A 22,085-nucleotide genomic window follows, 5' to 3' on the forward strand; every position below is an offset into this window, starting at 1 on the left:
AACAGGGCCGCTGGGCGGGGCGCCGCCGTCCTCCAGAGGGGCGTGCTGGCGGCCAGAGCCCAGGGCCGCGAGGAACGCGGGAGAGATGCCGGACTCGGGCACATCCTGAAGGCAGAGCGGGCAGGATCTGGGAGAAGTAGAGGGCACAGAGATGACTCGGGGGTCTGGCCTGAGCCACTTAGGGTGGAGCCGTCACCTGCTGGGAGGGGAACTATGGGAAAGCTGTGCGTGTGCGTGTGCGTGTGTGGAGGCGGGTGTGTTTGCGTGTGCATGTGTGGACGTGCGTGCGTGTGGACGTGGGTGTGTGTGTGTGCGTGTGTGTGGGTTCTTGTGAAGTCTGAGATGCCGGGCGGGTACTCAGGCGGTGTTATTTAGCAGGTGGTTGGATGTATGAACCTGGATTTCAGGGGGGAGTTCAGGCTGAAATGATAAATGTGGGGGGCAGTCAGCACAAGCATGTCCAGAGCTCAGAGTGTCGATGAGACGACGGAGGGTGACTGGGGTGGAGCGGGGACCAGTGACTGAGCCGGAGGGAGAGCAGTGCTTGAGGGCAGGAGGATGAGGGGCGCTAAGCAAGACACAGGAATAGCAGTCAGAGAAGGAGAGAGCGAGAGGAGAGAGAGAGCAAGGGAGGGAGCGTGAGAGCTCCACGATGGAGCGAGGGTGTCAGGATTGGCTGCTGGTGGGTGGAGTCAAATGAAGCGCAGGAGGTCACCCTCAGAGTGGAGCCGCCTTGGGGCCCTGGTAAGATCTGTCCTGATGCCATGGTTGGGGCAAAACCCGATAGGGCTGAGGTGGACTTAAGAAGAGGTGAGAGCAGAGGCAGCACGACAGGCTCTCTTGGAAGGACGCGTGCTCTGGAGGGAAGCGGGAGCTGGCCTGACACTCATTCACTTGTTAACAGCTCCCTGATGCGTAAAATGGGGCGTGAATGACACCCCCTCGCGTAGCCATTGGGGAGACTGGGTGAGCTGGTGTGGGAGGCACAGCGCTCGGACACGGTCAGGATCTGAAATGTCCTTTTAGGGGGGAGCGGGCCGGAGGGGCTGCGCTGGAGAGTCTGGGTCCTGAAATGTTCCAGAGCTTTCTGTGGCTCTGTCCTCCTGGGGGTGGAAATAAAGCCAGAGTTTGGGTCACGTCCCCCCGTTCACCAGGGAAGTGTCGTGGAAAGATGAGAAAGTCAGAAACACCTCGCTCTGCTCTCGTGAGTGGCTTCTCTGCACGGGAACCCAGCAGCGCCGCCCTCCTCCCTGCGCTCAGCTTTAGCGCCTGCTTTGCAAAACGGCGTGCGTCAAGATGAAAGACATTTTGACTTTGAGTTAGAGTCTTTGAAGTCTAGGTTTTTCTTTTCTGATGATTTAAAAAAAACACATATTAATTGTAGAAAAAATTGGAAAGTTGAAGAAAATGTAGGAAAGAGAAATTTATCGGAAGCCTCAGCCTCAAATCCAACTGCTGTTAACGCTTTAGTCATGCCAATATTTTTATGGACTCTTTCAAAACATATCCGAGATTGCTTCGCTGCTTGCAGGTTGAAAGCATGTCGGGGCTGTGCTGTGAGACAGCTTCCTTCCGCGAGTCTCCCCCTCCGAACGCTCCGCTCTCAGGAATGCCTTTCACGCCAGCAACAGCAGGCTGAGAGTTTGCCAACTACTCTGAATCAGTAAAACGATATTAAACCCAAGTTAACCCTGGACCAGCATTTTCTGGGCTCCAGGCTCTGATCTAACTATTTGACATAAATTAGCAACTTCTCCCCCTCTGGACACAGGTCCGGCCAGCACCTCCAGTTCATCAGGAAACCCTTTCTTTACACCCAGTTAAATCTCTTCGCGAGGGACCAGCTTGAGGGAACTGACCTCTCCTTTGTGGCCACTTGCCTGGGCTAAGTGGCTAAGCTAAGCCACAGATAAGCCACTTAGCTACCCTCTTCTCGAACCCCCTGTAGTGTCAGGAGTGAGAGTAGAGACAGCTCCTGCTTCCACTTTCAGGGAAAATCCTAGAGCTTCTGGTAACTGTGATGTTATAAAAAACAACAAACGTCTCTTCTCGCCCCTCCCCACGAACCTCTGAGGGCTTGTAGCCTCTCTCGTTTGTCTCTCTCAATTCCAACCCGCGTTCTCTCCTATCTCTGCCTCCCAGTTGACACTTGGGCCAGAATTCCTGGAGACCAGGCTCTTCAATAATTCGAGGGAGTGAGACAGCTCTGCTCAGGAGCAGCGACTGCTCGATACTTTGTCCCTGACATGCCACGACCCCGCTGTATGTTCGCCTGTGATAAATGTCTGCGCAGGACGGCCCGGAAGCAGCAGCACGCCTGTGATCCTCCGGCCCAAGCCCCACACTGTGCCATTCCACTCCTTCCTGTCCCGGTCCACCCCATTCCGTTCCCTTAAAAGTACCCATTTCCACTTTGGATTGACTTCAGGACTCACTAGTAGGGTAACGGGTTACGACATGCAGTGAAAAATGGTTGCCCAGAGACAAGGTCGGTTCAGGACCAAGAACAGCTCCCCCCTTGTTCCTTCCCTTCCTGTTGCTAGTTCTGATGCCTCCGGCCTACGTTGATCAGGGCTTTATGATGTCATGTCAACAATATTGTAAAAGCCCAGCTCTTGTACGCATAAATAAATAAATCTTTAAAAAAAAGCAGAGGATTTTATATGTAACAAAAAGATCCTGTGTTGGCTCTTTCTGGACGTCCCACCGCTCACTTTGGACTTTAGCGGTCCGGTAGAGTCTCCCTGCGCTCTCTAACTTAGGTGCCCCGTCTTCCATGCCATGATCTTGGAAGCTCATGAGCTTCTGAAAAGAAAGCCTGGGTCTTCTCCAAGGCTGGTCCCCTCATTGTGCTTGACCAAGATTCCCACAGAATTCGCGAGCCGGCCAGGTGAGGCTTCTCCTCGGGGAGTGTGCAGGCTGCGAGGCCACTGGGGTTGCTCTGCGGAGCACCACCACTCTGGATAGGGAGGCCTCCCTTTACTGGAATCCCTTTCTTTTCAACATAACCAGGAATCAAGACCTACTCACCCCTCCTCTTGTCGCTGTCGCCCTACTGTGCGCCTTTGAAAATCAAACTTGCTTTGATACATTTTTTTTTTTTGGACATTATGTGTATCATCACAACCCAGGGTTCTCAGGAAAATACATTTGATTGACTATATTTTACCCTCCACCCCCTGCTGTTCTTCAGATGAGATGCTAAGCTTTGGGGCTCCTTAGCGTTCATCTGACTGCTTAATATTATGTGTTTTCCCTTTTCGGTGGACACTGAGATTTTGAGGATAGGGCCCATCTGGTGAAAGGGAAGACTGATACAGATTTGTCAATGGTCGGTTTTCGATGCATCCACCATTCATAGTTTTAACCAAGGCCGCCTCCTATGGACCTCAGCTTGTGTCTTTGGGAACTGGACATACGATTGATCAATAATATCTGTGGGTTGGAGCCTAGTTCTGTTCTGCTTTCCCAAAGGAATTTCTGCTGAAGCAGCACAACAGGGGGCCTTTGGAGTTGTGTGTCAGCCAGGAAGGCTGTGTTCACGCATATGTTAAGGTCTTCTGAGACCAAACTCAACTGCTCTTCAAAGCAGGATGGAACAATTACCTCTAGAAAACTCATGAATTCTCCTCCTGTTTACTCGTCCATCCCCAAAGCTCGAAGCTGGGGTGCTTGCTCGCCGTGTGGGATTCATGATCACAGGTGTTATCAGATGGGGGTGGTGACTAAGCTTAACTTCTCTTGTGAAGGCGGGTTATGAAATCCAGCATTATTGAAATCCAAACACCCTTCATCTATTAATGGCCACCAGTGGCCCATAATCAAGTCACACTCTGTTAGCTCCACAATTAACTTGTTTGTTTGAAGTGTGAATTAAGGATTTGAGGCATTTGCTAATTAATCATACTTGCTCCCGACTTTCACTGAAATCCTTGCATTTCCCGAAGTCAAGCAGTGCTGGAATTTAAAGAAAGATATTTGTTGACTCTGTTTTCTTCCTACATGAAATCAGCTTCTGTTCTGCTTTTGCACAGATGGAGAGAAGCAGGCTCTCCAGCCTTCCTTCCCCGCTGGACTTGTCCTTAATTTTGTTCTCCGTTCTGTGACTTGTGGGCAGTTGCCTCCTCCTTGCTGCAGTCCTAATGGACCTCGCAGCTTGAGCGTTGTGCCCTTCTGTGGGGGCAGAGGCGGGTGGTGGCATCTCCCCCTTTGCCAGCCTCCTTTGATTCCCTTTGTTTGTGGCTCTCCTCCGGAACGAGTTTCTTTTGTAGATAATGGGATTCCATTATGGGGTGTTAGGGTTGCTCTGGGGCTGTCGGCTGTGAGGGAAGATAGGAGGGTTTGATCAATGGTTTCTGCTTGTATCTTGGATGTGTTAATTTCAAGATGGCTTGCTTCTGTTTTTATTAGATTTATTGGACTTCGGGTGGGGGAGGGGGCATGAGTGTTGGTGCTTGTTCTGTAAGGGAAGTTGGCGCACCAGCATCGGGAAGCCCGGTTTTGCTTAGAGATGGGAAGGGCCTTGGGAGAGGTAGAATGCTCTACTCTGTCCCTGCAGCAGTGGAGCTATTGTTTCTACCGTCAAAGCCTTTTCTGACCTCTGGATGATTTAATAGCAGGGATTTATTGGTATATGTTAGAGCTTTATAACACTGTAGGTGGGGTTCTCATGGAAGAGAACACACACACCACACACACACATACAAACACCACACACACACACACATACACACAGGAATTTTTGACTTTATTTAGCCAGGGATTCAGGGTTTGTCTTGAAGGGAGGTGACTATAGAAAGACCAGTGGATGCAGGATATTTTTATATAGCTTGTCCCTTGTCCTTACTTCTTAATGGGAGTTGGCAGTGTGTGGCTGTCAGTGACACTTCTGTGCAGCTAGTCCTTGCCAAGGTTGAAAAAGAAGCCAAAATCTTGCAACACTACTTCAATTTTATATTCAGTTTTTTTATCACTATTCTAGAAGGACTTATAACAACAATCTGTGCTCTTTTAGGCTCTCCTGATTCTTGAACTGAATCTGTCAGATCAGGATGTCTACATCTTCCTTCAAGGGGAGAGGTGAAGGGTGGACATTGTTGAAGTTGTTGTATTCAGTCATCCCTGGACACTATCTCACTCCCTTTTTTTTTTGTATTTGAGAAAGCCTGGATAAGCTTAATGCTAGTCTCTCTCTGAGGCACCAACATCATCCCCAAATTTTAACCCCATTTTATTAGGCTGGTTTTGTCCTTTATCCAAGGATTACCTTTCACCTCTCAAAGAATAAAATGGAAATCTGAAAAAATTATGCAAGATTTTGCTGATGTCCATAATGGAGCAACTGGAACCATATTTGTCTTCTTGCCATTAACAATTATAAAACTGGACAAAATGTGTAAATAAATGTTTTCAGTTGTTATGTAATAAACAAGGTAGGTCTGTGGTTCCTAAGAGGAGATTGTGAGTCCTACAATCACTCTGTATTTATGATATTTCAAGACTGGTTTCAGGGAGGTACCCACACAGAGTACAGTTGTCTTGCTGACTTGAGGGGACAGATGTCAGAGTTTGGGGAGGTTGAGATAGGCAGAACTCAGAAGGCAGAATTTCAGAGAGGAGAGGACCTTGCAGGGAAAGTGCTCCAGAAATCTGCATGGGTTCCCTGGAATGATCTGTTGGATACTTAATTGTTGAGGTAGAAGGTGAAACTTCCCAAGGTTGGGCTAAAGCATACATGGGGGCTGTATGATGAAAACTCCCCAGAGCTCATACAGAACTTGGCAGTGTTCAAATTGTGACCAGCCCTTAAACAAATGAGACATTCAATACAGAAGGAAAAAAAAAAAATAGCAGACCGAAACATTTCTAGAGATCGTCCTACCTTTATAAAGTTTAATAATAAGTCTTGAAAGGATCAACTTGATCCACAGTAACTTAAATGCCTGCCAGAGGAAAGCCTAGCAATATTTATTTAAATGTGTAATGACTGACAGTTTCCCAAATTTGATGAAACTGTGAACCTGACGATCCAGGAGGCTCAGCCACCCCAAGTAAGATAAACAGAAGATAAACAAAGAAGTCACAGCAAGGCATACCCTAATCAAATTGCCTCAAATCGGTGATAAAGATAAAATCTTAAAATCAGAATAAGGGGGAAAAAGAGATACATTACAAGGGACAAAGACAAGAATTTCTGCAGATTTCTCATCAGAAACCATGTAAGCCAGTAGACAATGGAATGAAATTTCTTAAGTGCTGAAAGGGGAAAAACCTACCTAGAGCTCCATATTCAATAGTGACATACCCTTAAAAAAGAAAAAGGTGTTTTCTAATACATATAGACACATCAGGAAATCCATTGCTTGGAGCCCTACAATGTAAGAAATGTTAAAGAAAGTGCTTCAGATGAAGAATAACACCGGACGAAAACTTGGAGCTACACAATACAATGGAGAGTGGTGAAATTTATAAATATCAACTGTTAATGCCATTAAACATTAGGGAAAAGCAGAGCGAAACTGCAATGAGATAACTATATACCCAATAAGTGACTAAAGTGGGAAAAACAAACAGTGACAAGCATTGGCAAAAATGTGGAGTAAATTTAATTCACAAGCATTCCTGATGGTAATATAAAAAACAGTTTGGCAGTGTCATAAAGTCAAACACAATCTTACCATTTGACTAAGCAATTCCGTGCCTAGGTTAAGCCAAGGAAAAATAAAAACATGTCCACACAAAGACTTGTATGTGAGTGCTAACAACAGGTTATTCATAACAGCTCCAAACTGGAAACAACACAATATCTATCCACACTTAAATGCATAAACACATGACAACATAGCTTTGTAATGGAATAATACTCTGTGATGAAAAAGGATGCTGCTGATACATGTGACAACATGGCTCAATCTCAAAAACACTATCTTGGTGAAAGTAGAGACAAAGAAGAGACACAATGTATGATGTCAGTTTTATAAAATTCCAGAATGGGCAAAATTATCTATAATGACAAAAGGCAGACAATGGTTGCTTGAGGTTAGGGGATGAGGGACATTGGTATGAGGGGTCTTTTCAAAGTGTGTGTAAACATCTTATCATCTGGCTGTGGGGAGGAATACATAAAGTTTCACATTTATTGGATTTTTAAAAAGATTTATTTATGCTTACAAGAACTGGGGTACAGGCCAGAGGTGCGGGGGTGAGAGGGACTCACCAGAGACAGAGTGGGGAGCAGAACAGGCAGCCTGACTAAAATACACTGCTGAGGGGAGAAGCAGGGAGACAAGAGAGGTCTGCTGCGCTATGTGGGTCAGTTCCCTGACCGTCCGGGGATTGAACTCATGCTGCAGAGGCTGGCCATAGTTTGATAGCCCTGTCTTTAACTCCTGCACCACCAGGGAGGCCCAACATTCATTGGATTGTATGTTAAAATGAGTTGCACTTTGTTGTGTGTAAATTACACCGCAGGAGGCTGATTTGCAAAGTTTGTAGCCTAGTGCTGTACTATGTGCTAAGAATCTACACGGGTGACTCATTTACTACAACCATGTTATCCCGTAACTCAGGTGAGGAGATATCAGGTCCCTACACCACAGTCGTGCAGCCAAAAGGAGACTGAGTGACTCTTTCCTATGAGAAACGCTTTCTGTCTCCCCTCGTAGGCAGACGCCGAACCGAACACGTGCTGTTCCCATGCCTTCAGACCTGACGTGGCAGGCACTGGGACTCCAGCTCTGGAGGCCTCAGTGGGTGCTGGGGTGTTTTCTCCTGGCTGTCTGCTCCTCAAGGTGTCCTTCCACACACACACACCCATTCTTTTCGGCCTGTTTTCCAGGAGGCCCCGCCAGTGAGTTGAGGTTCCTTGGGGCTGTGCATGATTTTTTCATGGGTCAGTGTCCACCCAGGGCACAGAGGCCATGCTGTGTTTCCACGGAGAAAAGTTGGTAGAAAGAATTGCCAATTAGTAAAAAGTTTTTGACTACTAACAGGGATACAAGAATTCGGAGGGTTCTAGAACTGTCAGCGCCTCTGCCTTCCTGCCTTTCTGTTTTCACACAGGCTGTTTCCTGCCTCTAAAGCCCCTGGCCACTGCCGACTCCCTTCTCAAGCCCCAGTTTCCACCTTGCCCTTGGTGAGCCGTCCTTTCTCTTCTCTGCACAAAGGCGCCATCTGTGCTACCAACCCAGCGCCTCTTGTCCGTCTCTGCGGCCCCAAACCCAGGACTATCCCCCACATGCCTGTATCACTGGGGACTTACCAGGTGCCCGGCACGTAGCTGGTGCTCAGTCACCCATCAAGCGATGGAATCATGGGAGGCTGATGACGTGAGCGATAGCCTGGATGAGTGTTCTCCCTGCAGTCTTTGGCTGCTTCCCTGACGGCACTTGCAGGTCACGAGATGCTGTCCCATCTGAGAAACCCTCGGGCAGTGGGCCAGGCTTTGTTTCAGCTTCGGGGCTGTTAGGAGTTTATCCTAAGTTGCTATTTACCATCTTGCGGGAAGTCCTCCAGGCACCCTTGGATCCCTGCGATCTTAACCACCGCATAAATTGTCAGCTGCACCGTCTACAAATAAAACACAGGCACAAACCAATATTCTGCATGTGAGAGGTTTATCACAAGAGCTGGTCATTTTTTTTTTTAAGATTTATTTATTTATGCGCACAAGAGCTGGGGTACAGGCCGGAGATACGGGGGAGGGGGAGATGAGAGGATTCATCAGAGACAGAGTGGGGAGCAGAACAGGCAGACTGACGAAACACACTGCTGAGGGGAGCAGCAGGAGAGACAGGAGAGGTCTGCTGTGCCATGTGGGTTGCTCCCTGGTTGGCCGGGGATCGAACTCATGCTGCAGAGGTTGCGGATTGCTTCATAGGTTGCATCTTAACCCCTTGTGCCACCAAGGAGGCCCAAGAGCTGGTTATTTTGAAAGCGTGGCTTGGGGGGTTGATTTTGACCTAGAACCTCTCGCAGAGGGGGCTGGCTTGGCCAGCTGGGCGCTGAGGACGGACAGGGATGGACAGACCAGGGATACTTGCAGAGGGCATTGCCCTGTTGGACCCAGGGATGGGGTGTTTGCCACAGAGGAGGAGACCACCAGCTTCAAGTGTGCGGTGCCGTGGCCCTCGAGAGCAGGGGTGAGATGCCATGAGGGATATGGAGCGGTTATTTATTTATTGAAATGAGGGCCAATTAGTTTTTGTCAAGTGCAGTGAGTGGGGGGTTCTGGGAAAATTTGCTTGCACTGTAAACATGCTGGTTCGAAGTCATTAATATGACACTCACACATCCCCAATAAAGCACATAACGGAGATCTGGCCCCATCCAGGCACCCCGAGGACATTAAGTATGAGTCTTAAAATCAAGAGTATTGGAAACAAGATATTTTTACTTCTCGTTTGGGAGTAATATAATTGCATTCTGTGGCTCTAGCAGATGCTGGGGCCAGCTGCTAGGAGCGCCCTGGGTTTTTTTCCCCCTCAGCTTTGGTCCCTTGTAGAGAAACTCCTTGTGCAGAAATCTCATAAAAAACAAACTTTAAAGAATTGTCCCTTCGTTGAAAGATCCATTTTTTGGTTTGCAAAGTAGCTGAGATTATGCAGAGCACAGAGACGTCTGTTCCTCGGACTCGGGAGGGTAAAACCCCAAATACACCAAGAAGCGCCTCGTGGTGGCTTTGGTTTGTGTCGCTCGTCCCGCCGAGCACTGGAGGCCCCAGGCGGCTCCTCTCTTCCGGACACGGTCCCACGTCCGGAGGACGGACAGGAGGGCGTGGCCGGAGCGGCCAGCTGAAGGCCAGGGAGGGACCCCCTCCTTTCTCTGGGGGCTGCTCCGGGGAACACTGTTGAGGGGATGTCAGTTTCTCAGGGGTCTGCTCCTGCTGGCTCCTTTTGGGGAGCGGATGGAAGCGTCAGCAAGTGTGGTTGAGAGAGGGAGGTGAATTCAGCTGCAGAGGGTCTCCCGCTTGACACGCGCCGGGACACAGTGCCCCCCCAGCTGGCCGGTGGACAGCGCCCCGAGCAAGGGCCGTGCCCCGTGTGTCGTCTCCCGTCCCCCCCAGGACTGCCAGGGGTGTGGGCTCGTGTGATCTTGAAGCCCGGTGAGCCACGGAGCTGAGCTGTTCCCAGAAAACTCGTCGAAATCGGCAAACTTGGTGCGAAAAAGACAAGACGGCTCGCGACAGCTTCTGAAAACTGAGGGGCGTCGTAATATTTTGAATATATTGGGTGACGCAATTGGAGGTGTATGAACACGTGTATTCTCAAGTACATTAAATATTATAATACTGCAATTTTTATATATTGAATCTTAAATCTATTAAGTAAATACATTCTTAAAATTAATTTCTCGTGTTTCGTTTTCGCTTTTTCTTCATGGAATGGAGGCCCGCTGTTTTGCATCCTTGTTAATACTTCGACAGGGAGGGGGCCCCCTCAGCTGGGGTCACGTGGCTCTCCCTCCGCCCGGGCACCCACAGTCCCCTTCCGCAGTCCACGGTGCTCTCCCCTGCTTCTCACCACGCCTCCTCCCCCCTACCCCCTACAGATACTTCAGATCTAAAACCAACTCTTTGTCGTTTCTTTAAAAATAGGTAGCTTCTAGAAACAAAAAAATCGCACCGTGGCCTGCCTTTGTGGCTAATGGTCAGGATGGCGGGACTCTGGTGCCGGGCACTGGGGGCACTGCCTCCCTGAGGAGTCCTGAGCAGACCCTCCCCGGAGCCCCCAGCTCGGTGCATGGAGCCTGCACCTTTGTCTCTCGCCCGCCCTTCAATTCGAAGCCAGAGTTTGCTCAGACACGGCCATTAGCATCCTTTAGGGGAGAAAACTGAAAAAAATTGTTTTTTTTGGTTTGGACTCTGCTGTGCCCACGGTCCTCTCCTCCTCCGAGAACCATTTGGGGCCCCGTGTGACGTGGGGACTGCCTCTCCCTGGATGCTGCGGACTCGGAAGGGAGAACCACTGTGCATGTGAACACCCGCCAGAGAAAGCACCGCACGCGCTAGGAATCCAGACGGTGCCTGCAGCCGTTGCTGAGAAGGTTCCAGAAGCTGGACTAACTGCAGAGTGAGACAGCACGCAGGCACCCTGGAGGAGTGGCTACCACCAGGAATGGGCAGTTTACTTGGGCAGAGTCCGTGCACGAGGACTGAGGTGGCCAGGTGGGTGCAATGGTGCATTCCCACTGGCCAGTCCTGGGGCAGCCTCTGAGGGGGACCCCACCCTGAGCCTCACTGCCCACGGCTGGCTTACCCTGAGAGGGGCATCCCCCACCCCCTGGCGAGGGACGGCAAGCCATGGGTGTGCATCAGGGCGAGGAGCTGCCAGCCACTCCCCATTCTTGAGGATGTCTGGTCAGTGCCTCGGGAGGGTCCACCCCCCTCCCTGTCCCCAGGCACTGGACCCCACACCAGCGATGCAAGGGGCCTGTGGAGCCCTCGCTTGCTCCCGAGCCCTGGCCACACACATCCCACGTTGGCGGCCGTTTTTCTATCTGGACATCCAAAGGACAAACGAAACATTTAAAATCTGCAAGCTGGACAGTCTTTGCTTTGGAGCCTGCGGCGAATTCCTTCATCTTGACAGGTCGGACATTCTTCTCTGCGTTGAGGCCGCGTCGGGAGGCAGCGAGGACAGGCGCCAGGGCAGCCAGGTGGCCGAGCCTGTGGCGCTCCGGGCTGGGGGGAGGGTTTCTTCACGCCTCGGCTGGCGGCTCTGCCTGTTACGGCAGACATGTGACGTTACCATCACGTACCTCATTCCCAAACCCCACACCCCTTCCCCTCTTCGTCCAGTCCCTGGCTGCCCCTGGTCTACCTGTGTCTCTAGGGCCTGTTCTGGAATTTTTTTTTTTAAAGATTTGTTTATTTATTATACAAGCACTGGGCACAGTCAGAAGCGTGGGAGGGCGAGAGGATTCACCAGAGCCAGAGCGGGGAGCAGAGCAGGCAGAGGCCCGAAGGACACTGCTGAGGGGGGTAGCGGGCGGCAGGAGAGGTCTGCGCGCCATGTGGGACCCTCGCCGGTGGCCGGGGAGCAGCCGGGGATCGAACCGGCGCTGCAGAGGCTGCGGGCAGCTTCACAGCCCAGCGCTCAACCGCTGCGCCACCGGGGAGGCCCTGTTCTGAAAATTTCTTATCAGTGGAACCACGCGGCATGTGCCCCTGCGTCCAGCGCTTTCACTTGGCAGATTTCCAGTACCCGCACTTCATTCCTTTGAAGGCTGAGTAACCGCCTCTTGGGTGGGTGGACCCCGTTTGTCTGTCTCTCCCTCTGTGGATTGGCGCTTGGGGGGCTCCGGCCGCTGGGAACACCTGTGGGCCTGTTCCTGCTGAGCTCCTGTTCTGCCTCTCGGAGGTGTTGGGGAACCTCAGCCTGAGGGGCGGAGAGGCACTGGATGCCCTGAGTTAGGTGTCCCAGGTCTGGGCTTCGCCAGCCCTAGACGCTGACCCCGGCCCTCTCCTCCTCTGGGCCTCCGTCTCCTGCCTGGGGAAAGGGCATGGACCGGGTCTGCATTCCCTTCGCCTTCCCGGGCCCAGGTTGGCGCAGCTTCGGGGAGGAGGGGCTGAGGTCCTTTCGCTCAGAACCGCTTCCCTCTGCGGCCAGACCAGCCCTCCCCCTGCGGGTTCTGTCCGCGCTGGGAGACCTTTTGTGCCAGGAGTGCCACGGACATAGGGAGTCTCCCCTTTCGCCCAGGTAGCCGACCCCGTGGCTCATACCAGGGCTTTGGGTGGAAATGAACTTGATCCTTCTGGAAGAAGAGATGCGCCTGCGTCCTCCGGTCCCCTGGGGCAGGTGGGCAGGGCAGGGACTCTGGGTTGGAAGGGAGTAGGCTGTTGGCCTGTGCTGGGGGCACACTCTGCCTGCCCTGGGGACACGGCCTGCCTGTGTGGGCGACGCACCTTCATGGCCCTTAGATAAGACGTTCAGAGCAGCAGCGGAGCCTCTGGGCTCGGGACCGGTGTGCCTGGGTTTAGGTTCTGGCTTTATAGAGAGGAGCTGTGTGAACTTGGGCCTCAGTTTCCCCACCTGTAAAGTGGGCACAGCTCCTACTTTCCAGCTGGTTGTGAAGATTAGTGGGATACTTACTCCCTCCCCACCCCAGGGTCCCGGGGCAGAGACACCCGCCACTCCTCATGTCAGCCTTATGATGGGGTGCCATGAGGGTGAACCCCTCTTCCCCCGAGATCGCTCTCCCTCCTAGCCCACCTGACTCTTCTTACTCTGAAGTTTGACAGTCCTTACTTTGCTCCATGCTGAGTATTTAATATTCCGTGTGGCCCACAGCGTGGACACGCCAGGCCCACCGCCTTGGGGAGGCGCATTGCCTGCTCTTCTGAAGACCTGGTGGGCCTGACCTGGACCAGGGAGATGAGCCGGGAAGACTGGCCGGTACCGGTGTGGGCGGGGACGAGGCAGGTAGTCAGGTGTGCCCGTGCCTCGGGGACCCGGCAGCAGCCTGGTGACGTCCCCTACAGTGGAGTCAGCCCGGGGCCCAACAGCTGGGGCTGGGCAAGAGCGGGTCTCAGCGCTCAGTCCCCTTGCTCAGTGGTCAGGCTCATTCAGGGGCTGCGTGTGGCAGTGGCCGTGTTGCCTTGTGGCTGGGGGGAGGGTTGGATGCGCAAAGGTAGGTCACTGATTTCCGGGGCCTCTGCCTGCTGGCACAGCAGCACGGTGGACCTGAGGTGACCCGAAGTCTGGCTGCAGCCAACCGGATGGTGGCCCTGTGATAGCCAGACCGTTGCGCTGACTCGTCCTGTGCTTAGCACGCTGCCCTGTCTCTGTCCCTATTGCATTGACACGTCTCTGTCCCTGTTGCATTGGCCTGTCCCTCTCCCTATTGCTCTGACTTGTCTCCGTCCCTGTTGCACGGACATGTCTCTGTCCCCGCTACGGTGATTTCTCTCTACCCCTCACTCAGGCTTCAGTGCTCTAGTTCATTGCCAGCACGTAGTAGGTGCTCGATAAATATTTGCGCAGTAGGTACTGATTGCAATCATGGTTCAGGCACTTTTTCTCTTTGAAGGACCATAGCAGTAGGGGCCCTTTGCCAGGTCGGGGTGAATGTTGGCTGAGGAATGTTCCAGAAGGCCTTCTTTGGATTGCACTGTGGTCGCACCCTCTGGACCACACTTAGCTTTCAGCTCTGTCTTGGGTGAGGACATGGGCTGAGGTCTCAGGGGTGCAGGTTCCCCTGGATACTCGATCTCCTGAAATTCAGGTCCGTGGGCTAGTGTGCGAGGAGGGCTCTGCCTGCCCGTGCAGGGTCCAGGTCAGGGGCTGCAGCCAGGCCTGAGGGGAGGCCGAGGGAGCACTACCGAGGAGGGAACGTGGCAGAGGGAGCAGGCGCGGGGCTGGCTTCATTTAGCGTTCTCTGTCGGTGCTGGAGTCCCGGTAGCCGCTGTGGTTGTCCAGGGTCTGCTTGCCGGGCTCTTGCTGCAGAGTCCAGGCTCCCAGGCCGAGGTGTCTGGCTCGGGGGTCCCGGCCCTGGCCCCTGCCCTCCTCTGCGCTGTGGTCTTGGTGAGTCCCATGACCGCGGGCCTCACAGCTGTGGCCCCAGCGCTGCTCCCTACTTGCGCGCTCTGCTGCCCGGTTTGGTGACAACCTCCTCTTCGTCCTCAAGGCCAAGTTTGGCATCTGGGCATGGTGTCTATTCCGTGAGGCCCGGGCTCAGACGAGGGTCACTCGGAGGAGGGCGGTGGCCCCCTGAGTCCGGAGGCTCCTCCCCGCGGCTCTGGCAGTCAAGGGGGCGCGCCTCGCAGCGTCGCCGAGATCCAGGGAGCCGCGTGCCGGTCCAACCTTCATTTAACTTACAATCCTGCCAATTCCATGTTAGCAGATCCGCTCGGAGCTGGAGGTAATGGGCCATATCATGCCTCCGAGCGGAGCGATGACTTATGTCGATGTCACCCACTGGCTTTTTATGGAAATTATTAATAAATCAGTAATTCTATCTGCAGCGATGTTGTTGTGTTTATAAATATTTAATTTACCTTCAGGTGCCCACATTTTCTCCATCTTTGCCTTAAACTCTGCTGACATGGCTCTTCCTTCTGAAGCGCCACTCGATAGATGACGTTCCCGTGGCTCCTCTCTCCCTCCCCCTGCCCCCTCCCCTCCCCTCCCCCCTCCCCTCCTCACCACCTGGCAGTGCCTTGGCTCCTGTGGGGCCCGGGCTGAGGGCTCCCGCGCCTCTAGTGGCCGCGATGGGAGATGAGCCCAGCCTGGGCGGACACAGCCCCAGTGAGCTTCCCCTGGCGACCTGGTGCGGGTGGAGGCCGCCGCTGGCGTGTGCAGCCCGCAGTGGAGTCTGATGTGCTCCTCCCGCAGGGAAGAGCCCCTGCCCTGCCCCCGCTCACCTGTGGCAGCCCAGTGTGTGACCCCCATGGCCGGGCAGGCCGGGAGGGCTTGTGAAGCTCCAAAGGGCCCGAGGCCAGGGTCTCCCCGCAGGGGTGTCTGCAGCGGGCGGGGAGGGTGGCAGCCGTGACAGCAGAAACTTTTGAAATCTGGGGACCCAACGTGAGCTAATGGTTGTTATTATTTCTTTATTCTTCTGTTTCAGGAAATCGCCGCTTATTTAATAACGTTTGAGAAACACGAAGAATGGCTGACCACATCCCCTAAGACCAGGTATGTCCTGCTCTTGCAGTTCTTCCAGTGTGCACAGCGAGCGGGTTGATTCCGTGGATGCCCTGACCGGGGGCGATTCCTGGCCGGTGGAGAACGTGGGGTGCGCCTGCCCCTGTCCCCGTTTGGTTGCATCTTGGGGGAACAGGGTGCCAGCCCCCCCTACAGTGGCCGCGGGCAGTTGGGGCTCCCCCAGCGTTGACGGGATCCTCCAGCCTGGAGGTGGCAGCAGGTGGGCAGGGGTGTGGGGATGCGGACTTTGGAGGGACCCACCTGCCACCCGGGAAACTGCCCTGAGTGTCTACTTTGGTCCCAAGCGCTTCCCTGGCCGCACTCGGCTGGTCCTCAGGGTGAGAAGGGCCAGGTGGAAGTGCTGCGGGGCTCGCCGCCTGCCCGTGGGGTGCCCGCTGCCGCCTGTGCTGGGCGCCCTGGACTGGCCTGTGGCCCGCGCCAACCCCCGCTGCCGGGAATGGGAGACCTGGGGAGGTCCAGATCCCGCCCCATGGTGGGAAGAGGCCATGCGCCCTGACGGCCTGTGTAAAAGGCGCCCCCTTCTCTCTCTGGCTGTTGTACTTGGGACAGAAGCACCACACCCCCCCAGGCTTGTGAACTGGGCCCAGGGAGGAGGGTGTGGGGGCACACCCCTCCTGTGCCTGTCACCCCTTCTGAGCCATGGAGGAAGCCAGTCTTAGCGCAGATTCTAGAACTTGCTTTCACGGGTGCCTTCCCTCGGCACGGCGTTCGTGTTTAGCATCCTTTGGGTGAACATGTCTATTTTGGGGGATTGGCCCCTGAGAGCGGCACCCCAGGGGGGCAGAGGTTGGCTCATTCTGTGCTTTCCTTGCTGAGCCTGGAGCACACCCACTCCCTGCCTCTGCGCGCGCGACTTCCTCTGCTGAGAAAGCCGGTGACTCATCTCCACCTGCGTCGCTGTGACCAGGCCGTGCGCTCGTGACTCCAGCAGGGGCTGTTAGCCCTGCTCACCGGTGGGCTGGGGCTGCGGGGCTGCTCCATGGGGCCTTTTGTTCGAGGGCCCAGCTGTGGACACCCCACCCATCTGGGGTGCCTGGCTGGTCTGGAGGACATGGGGGCAAAGCCCAAGGGGTCCACAGCCCTGCGGAGCCTCAGCCAAAGCCACGCGCAGGACAGGGCCTGGATGGGCTTCGGGGTGGGTGGGGGGAGGCAGCAACAGAGCCCCCTCTGAGCCCGCACAGCTGTGGGAAGCCCTGGACATTCTCCCGCTTTCCTTCTGGCATCTCTTCCCGTGAGCTTCTGGGTGCGGGGTGTGATGTGGCCCCTTCGGCCCCAGGGGAGGGGTGCTGCTGGGGTCCTACCTGGGGAACTGGCCCCGGTTTCTCTGATTCCTGTCGAGGGACTTCGGCCTCACCGGCACCCCCTGATCCTCGAGAACAAGCAGAAGGCAGGTGCTCTCTGCATCTGGGGGGACGGAAGCCCCGCAGCCCCGGCCTGACCCCTGGCTTCAGACCTGCACACACGCGGCACAGCCGTCACTCCTGGGTGGGTTTCCTCGTGCGTCAGCTCCGGAATTTGGGGTTTCATTGAGAAGCGGATGTCCCTGGCACCCTGCCCGCATCACTCGAGCATAGCACAGCCAAGAAACGTCCCGGCCGGCGTGAGGCGCGAGTGGGCAGGTGCGGGCTGTGGGTGCGGACGGGGAGCCAGCCCCGGCTCTGGGGCTTGGCGGCCACGCTGGTGCCCTGAGGGTCCTTCCGAGCCCCACTTCCTTTCTCTACGTGCACCACGGGCCGCGTGGGCTCTCCTGTCTGAGGTGAGGCATGTGGCCGTGGTCTGCAGGCGGTGACAGACGCCCTTACCCTCCTGCGAGGGGCCGTTTCTGGGCCTGCTGGTGGCTGTGGCTTTGGGAGTGTCTGGCGGAGCTCCCCAGGCTCGGGAAGGCCAAGCCCCTTTCCTGAGGCCGAGGGCGAAGACAGAGCGTCTGCTGTTAGTGTGGTAATAGCCGCTGCATGTCTGCCCTCGAGAGCTGCACGTCCCAGGAGGAGGAAAAGTTGCAGTGGGTGTTCAAGGACCTTCCTAGATTAGTGGTTGAGTCGAGTCTGGATCCCCCCTCCCGGCCCGGGGATTGAAATTAATTGGTGCCGTTAACTGCTGAGCTCACACAGAGCGGCCCCCTGGTATTAAGGAATTAATGACACCAATACTCGGCTGAAGGGGAAGGCGACGCGACTTCTGTTTGCCGCCGCTGCCGCCACTGCTAATTTCATTTGAGAAAATTAATAAAAATGAATTGCACCACTGACATTTATAGAGTTTCCTAATAAAATGATACATTGTTTGTGTGGAGGAATCCCTATTAAATTAATTGTTGTAATCAGCTCACATATAGATGTTGGTATAGGCGCCGCAGGGGACTGCCCTGTGCCCCGTGGCCTCGGTGGCTGGGGCTATAAATAGAGCCCCGGCCCGGCTGCTGCCCTAATTACGGGATGGTCCCTAGAGCCCCGATACCTGTTTAATAATGAGGTGTGCTGCTCGGGGCCGGGCGGGGCCGGGGGCGCGGAGAGCCAGGCAGGGCTGGTGCCGAGGACCCAGCGCCGCTGAGTTGTCAGCATCTGGGACCTTCTGGACACGGCGGCTTGAAATATCGCCCTTCAGAACGTCCGTATTTGGCGCTTGCTGTGTGCACAGCACTCGGTGGATCCAAGGGGGGGACCCCAGGGAATTGCACCCACCTGCCCACCCGCAGGGGACTGTGGGAGTCAGAGCTTCCACCCTCCGTCTAGAACGTTCTCCCAGCCCCTCCTTCTGGCCTCGATTTGGGCCGTTCTCTCTCGGGGAGGTCTGCCCCAAAGGCTCAGTCTGGAACCGTGCCCGCCCCAGCCAGGCTCCGTCCTCTCACGACTCTCTGGAGCTGCTGCCTCTGACACGCTGGGCGTTGTTTGCTCATTTATTTGCTTCATGTATTGATTCATCACGACCTCTCCCGTGGAGGGCAATGCCACTGCCGGAGGGAGCTTCGGGGCCTGTCTTGGGGTCTCCTCGGCGCAGTTCCTGTGGCGGACGCTCGGGCGGTGTCTGAGATGGGTGGGGGGGGCAGTGTGAGCCTGAGCATGGGGGATGAGGGGGCCTGGCTGTACCCTGTTTCCTACTTGGGTCTCTCCCCGCGGCACTGCTTAGGGCTCCCTCCAGCGCTCTTGCGGCCACTCGGCCCTTCGAAGCCCATCTGCTGGATGTGGGAGGGTGCAGGTGGGTTCACCATCTGGAATCTGAACCCACATTTCCTTCCAGCAAAGCCCATCATCTTAGTTTTTATGCCCTGTGTCCCAGGTGCTAGTGGGGTGGGTATTCGATGTGGCTCCTCTCCCTTTGCCCCCACCTCCATGGTGCAGAGCCACCCGGAGGCCCAGGCCCTCTGTTGGGGAGTGTGGCGGGAGGGCACATCCTCACTGCCCTCCTGATTGGGGCCAGAGCCCCGGTCTAGGCAGTGGCCTGGATAACCGCTCACTCCCTCACCCCCGGGCGGAGAGCAGAGCATGGCGGCAAGCAGGCTGCAAAATGCAGCAATCCCAGTAATTTATTTCTGCTCCCCGGGGAAAAGCACAACCTTCCCTGGAAGCCAGGTACACACAAAATTCAAGATGGAATTGCAAGCACTTCCTTCCCAGGACTCCTGTGTATACCCGTTAGGAGGCAGGGAAAATGCTATTAATTATCTAATTAATTAATTAGATTTATATAGATAGCACCTTAACACTGAAGCACTAAAGGTCTAGTAATAGAATTTTCCTATAATGAACGCTAAATGCTTCTTGGTCAATAAGCAGTAAAACAGCCAAGGAAAGGGTGGGGTGCGGGAGGAAGACGGAAGTGAGACTTGAGTTTAAAGCAGTCCCCAGTGGGGAGCCCCTCCCTCAGCACTCTCGGGGCCCTGCATCCGGCGTCCCCCAGTGGCGGCCGGTGGACACCACGTCATGGGTTTCCCCCAAGAACGCCAGGAGCCCTGGGGCCTGGCTGGTCACTCTGGGCAACCCCCAATGTCTGACTCTGTGTCTCGGCCCCTCGTGTCATTACAGGTGTTGTTGTCCCGACCTGTTACCTTCTCCCCCTTGACTTCCCAGTTCTTGGAGGAGCCAGGGCCTGGCACACAGCCCTGGTGCTGCGCCCACGCCTCTGTCCTGGATGGATGTGTGTGTCTCTGTGTGCACGTGTCGGTGCATTTTCACGTATACATGTGCGCGTGCACACGGATGTTGTGTCCCAGTGCTCCTATGTCCAAGCGTGTGCAGGCACTTGTGCATGTATGTGCATCAGTGCAGTGCATGCAGGTTCACACATGCGTTCCGTGTGACTGTTTCTGTGTGTTTGTGCGTGTGCACTGATCTGTGTGTGTGTGCATGTGGTGTGTCTGTGTGCACACGCTTGCCTGTACGTGTGTCTGTGTGCACGCACATCTCCGTATGGGGGACCACGTCTGGGAGGACAGAACCACATCATTTCAGGGACACACTGACTGGGAACAGCAGAAGAAAATGTAACTAGGGCAGCCGTGGTTCCCCGCGGCACCCCCCACGCGGCGCTGAGCTGGGCCCAGCGTGCAAATATACGCCACCGTGTGTCCTGCAGATTCCACCCAGCACCTGCCTTTGTGCTGAGCAGATCCTTGGCCAAAGGGCGTCGTCATTAACCAAAGGGCAAAAAGAGGGGAGTTGGCAGTGTGGAGTCGACTGCTCGGGACTGAGGGGCATCTAGCACCCGCACCCCCCTCCCGGTGTGTCTGTTGGGGGGGCTGTCCTTTGACACAGGCGGGGAGTGAGCTGCGCCCCGGATGGAGGAGGAGCCTGTGGCTGCCGGCGGCGGGGAAATCCCTAGCCTCCCACGGAAGTGGGTCTGCCCCAGATTCCAGAGCAGCATCTGGAATCACAGTGTGTGGGGGGGTCCAGTGGGAGACAGCACCCTGAACCCCCCTGGGCCGGCCACCCAAGTTGTGCGTCGGGGCCCCTGGGCAAGCCCCGGCTACGTGCAGGTTTCCGGGCGCACAGCCTGTCGCTGGAGGCCCTGGTGTGCAGGGTGGGGGGCTGGTCTCGCTCAGGGCTTGTGCTCAGGGCCCCCCACTCATCCCCTCGGGGCCTGGGCGGCCAGGCCCGCCTCCTTCCTGGAGGAAGCGGCTCCTGTCTCACCTCCCTGGCCTGGCCGCTGCAGCTGCGGCTTCTGCCTCCACTTGCTTTTATTATGATATTTTTTGTGGTCAGAAAACACACGCACAGTTTAACAAGTCCCACGGCCCTGGAGGGCTGGGAGGAAGACAGCATCCTCCGCCCTTCAGCTCGGCCCCGCGCCCCAAGAGCGGCCGCTGCAGTTGTGGGGTTCTGCTGCCCGCCTCCTGTGGCGTCCGTCCTCCCTCGCCCGACTCGCCAGTTTTAAGATGACGTCTTTCAGCTCCCGTCTGCTGAGTGGGGGTTCAGTTCTCAGGGCCTCCACCCCTTTCCCGCCCTCGGAGGGCTCGCTGTGGCGGCAGCTGTGCTCGGCTGGGGAGTTCTCGCTCTCTGGAGACCCCCATCAGGTTCTCCGGGGCGGGGTGGGATGGGGGATCCGCCTGGCATTTGGGACTTGGCTGCCAGGGCCTGGGCGAGCCTGGGTGGGGCTTGGGATCTCCATCCATTCGCTTTCCTGGTTCGCACCGGTGCCCTCTGCCTCTTCTCCTGCTGCCTCCAGCTGGGAGACTTTCGGGGTCCCTTTCTCCAGAGAATAAACGTGGCTCCAGTGGGGCCTGAGCTGGCCTGGCTGCACCGGGAGGTCATGGGGCCCTGGGAGGGTCTGACTGTCCCTTGTCACCTCCGCGGCCTCTCCCTGCCTCCCCCACCCCTTTCCTGACCTCGGCCTCACCGGGCTCCCCAGGCGTCCAGTTCTTGGGTCTTTCCGGGGCTCTGCCGGGAGAGGCGCCCCCTCTGGCGTGGATCGTTTCTTCTACTCTGCTTTGTCCGCCCCGCTGGGCCTCCCGTCCCCAGAATGTGCCGACGCCTCGGACAGCCTTGGCCCTGTCCTGTTTTTACTTGTTTCTGTCCCTCCACTCAGCTGACCCCGCTGGCTCCCGGGCCCCTCTGTCTTCCACCCTCTCTCCACTTCTCCCAAGTTCCCGCTCAGTCTTGCCTCTTCTTTCATTTTCTGAGGAAAAAGACCTCGAATGCAGTTTTGAGGTTTGTAAGAACTGTTCAGGTCTCAGGAAACCCTGTTGCTGAGACAGGCACCCTCTTTGTGTAAGGACGTGTGTGCAAGGATGTGTGTGCAAGGATGTGTGTGTGGGGCGGGTGTGCAGGGTGCAGCCCCAAAGGCCTCAGCCCCAGCCAGACCGTGCCGGCAGCATGTGCCCCTCCTGCCTCCTCCAAGCCCCCCACCCCCGGGGCTCTAGCCGCTCCTGGTGTTGACACAGGGCGGTGGTGTCTCTGCCAGGCAGAGTCTGGGGCCCTGGGGGCTACCGGT

The 22,085-nt window shown here is 55.4% G+C and overlaps 1 protein-coding gene across 7 annotated transcripts in view; it reads left to right on the top strand.

Annotated features, from left to right (window-relative positions):
- Nucleotides 1-22,085, top strand: part of CAMTA1 (calmodulin binding transcription activator 1) — a 637,675-nt gene that overhangs the window by 198,964 nt on the left and 416,626 nt on the right. For all 7 annotated transcript variants that reach the window (XM_054691786.1, XM_054691789.1, XM_054691790.1 and 4 more), the window contains one exon: nt 15,565-15,632. In XM_054691786.1, coding sequence (XP_054547761.1) covers nt 15,565-15,632 — 68 coding nt within the window. The remainder of the gene's footprint in view (nt 1-15,564; nt 15,633-22,085) is intronic.

Source organism: Talpa occidentalis, unplaced genomic scaffold (assembly GCF_014898055.3).
Source record: "Talpa occidentalis isolate TD23 unplaced genomic scaffold, MPIMG_talOcc4v2.1 talOcc4.9, whole genome shotgun sequence".
Taxonomy (NCBI): Eukaryota; Metazoa; Chordata; class Mammalia; order Eulipotyphla; family Talpidae; genus Talpa; species Talpa occidentalis.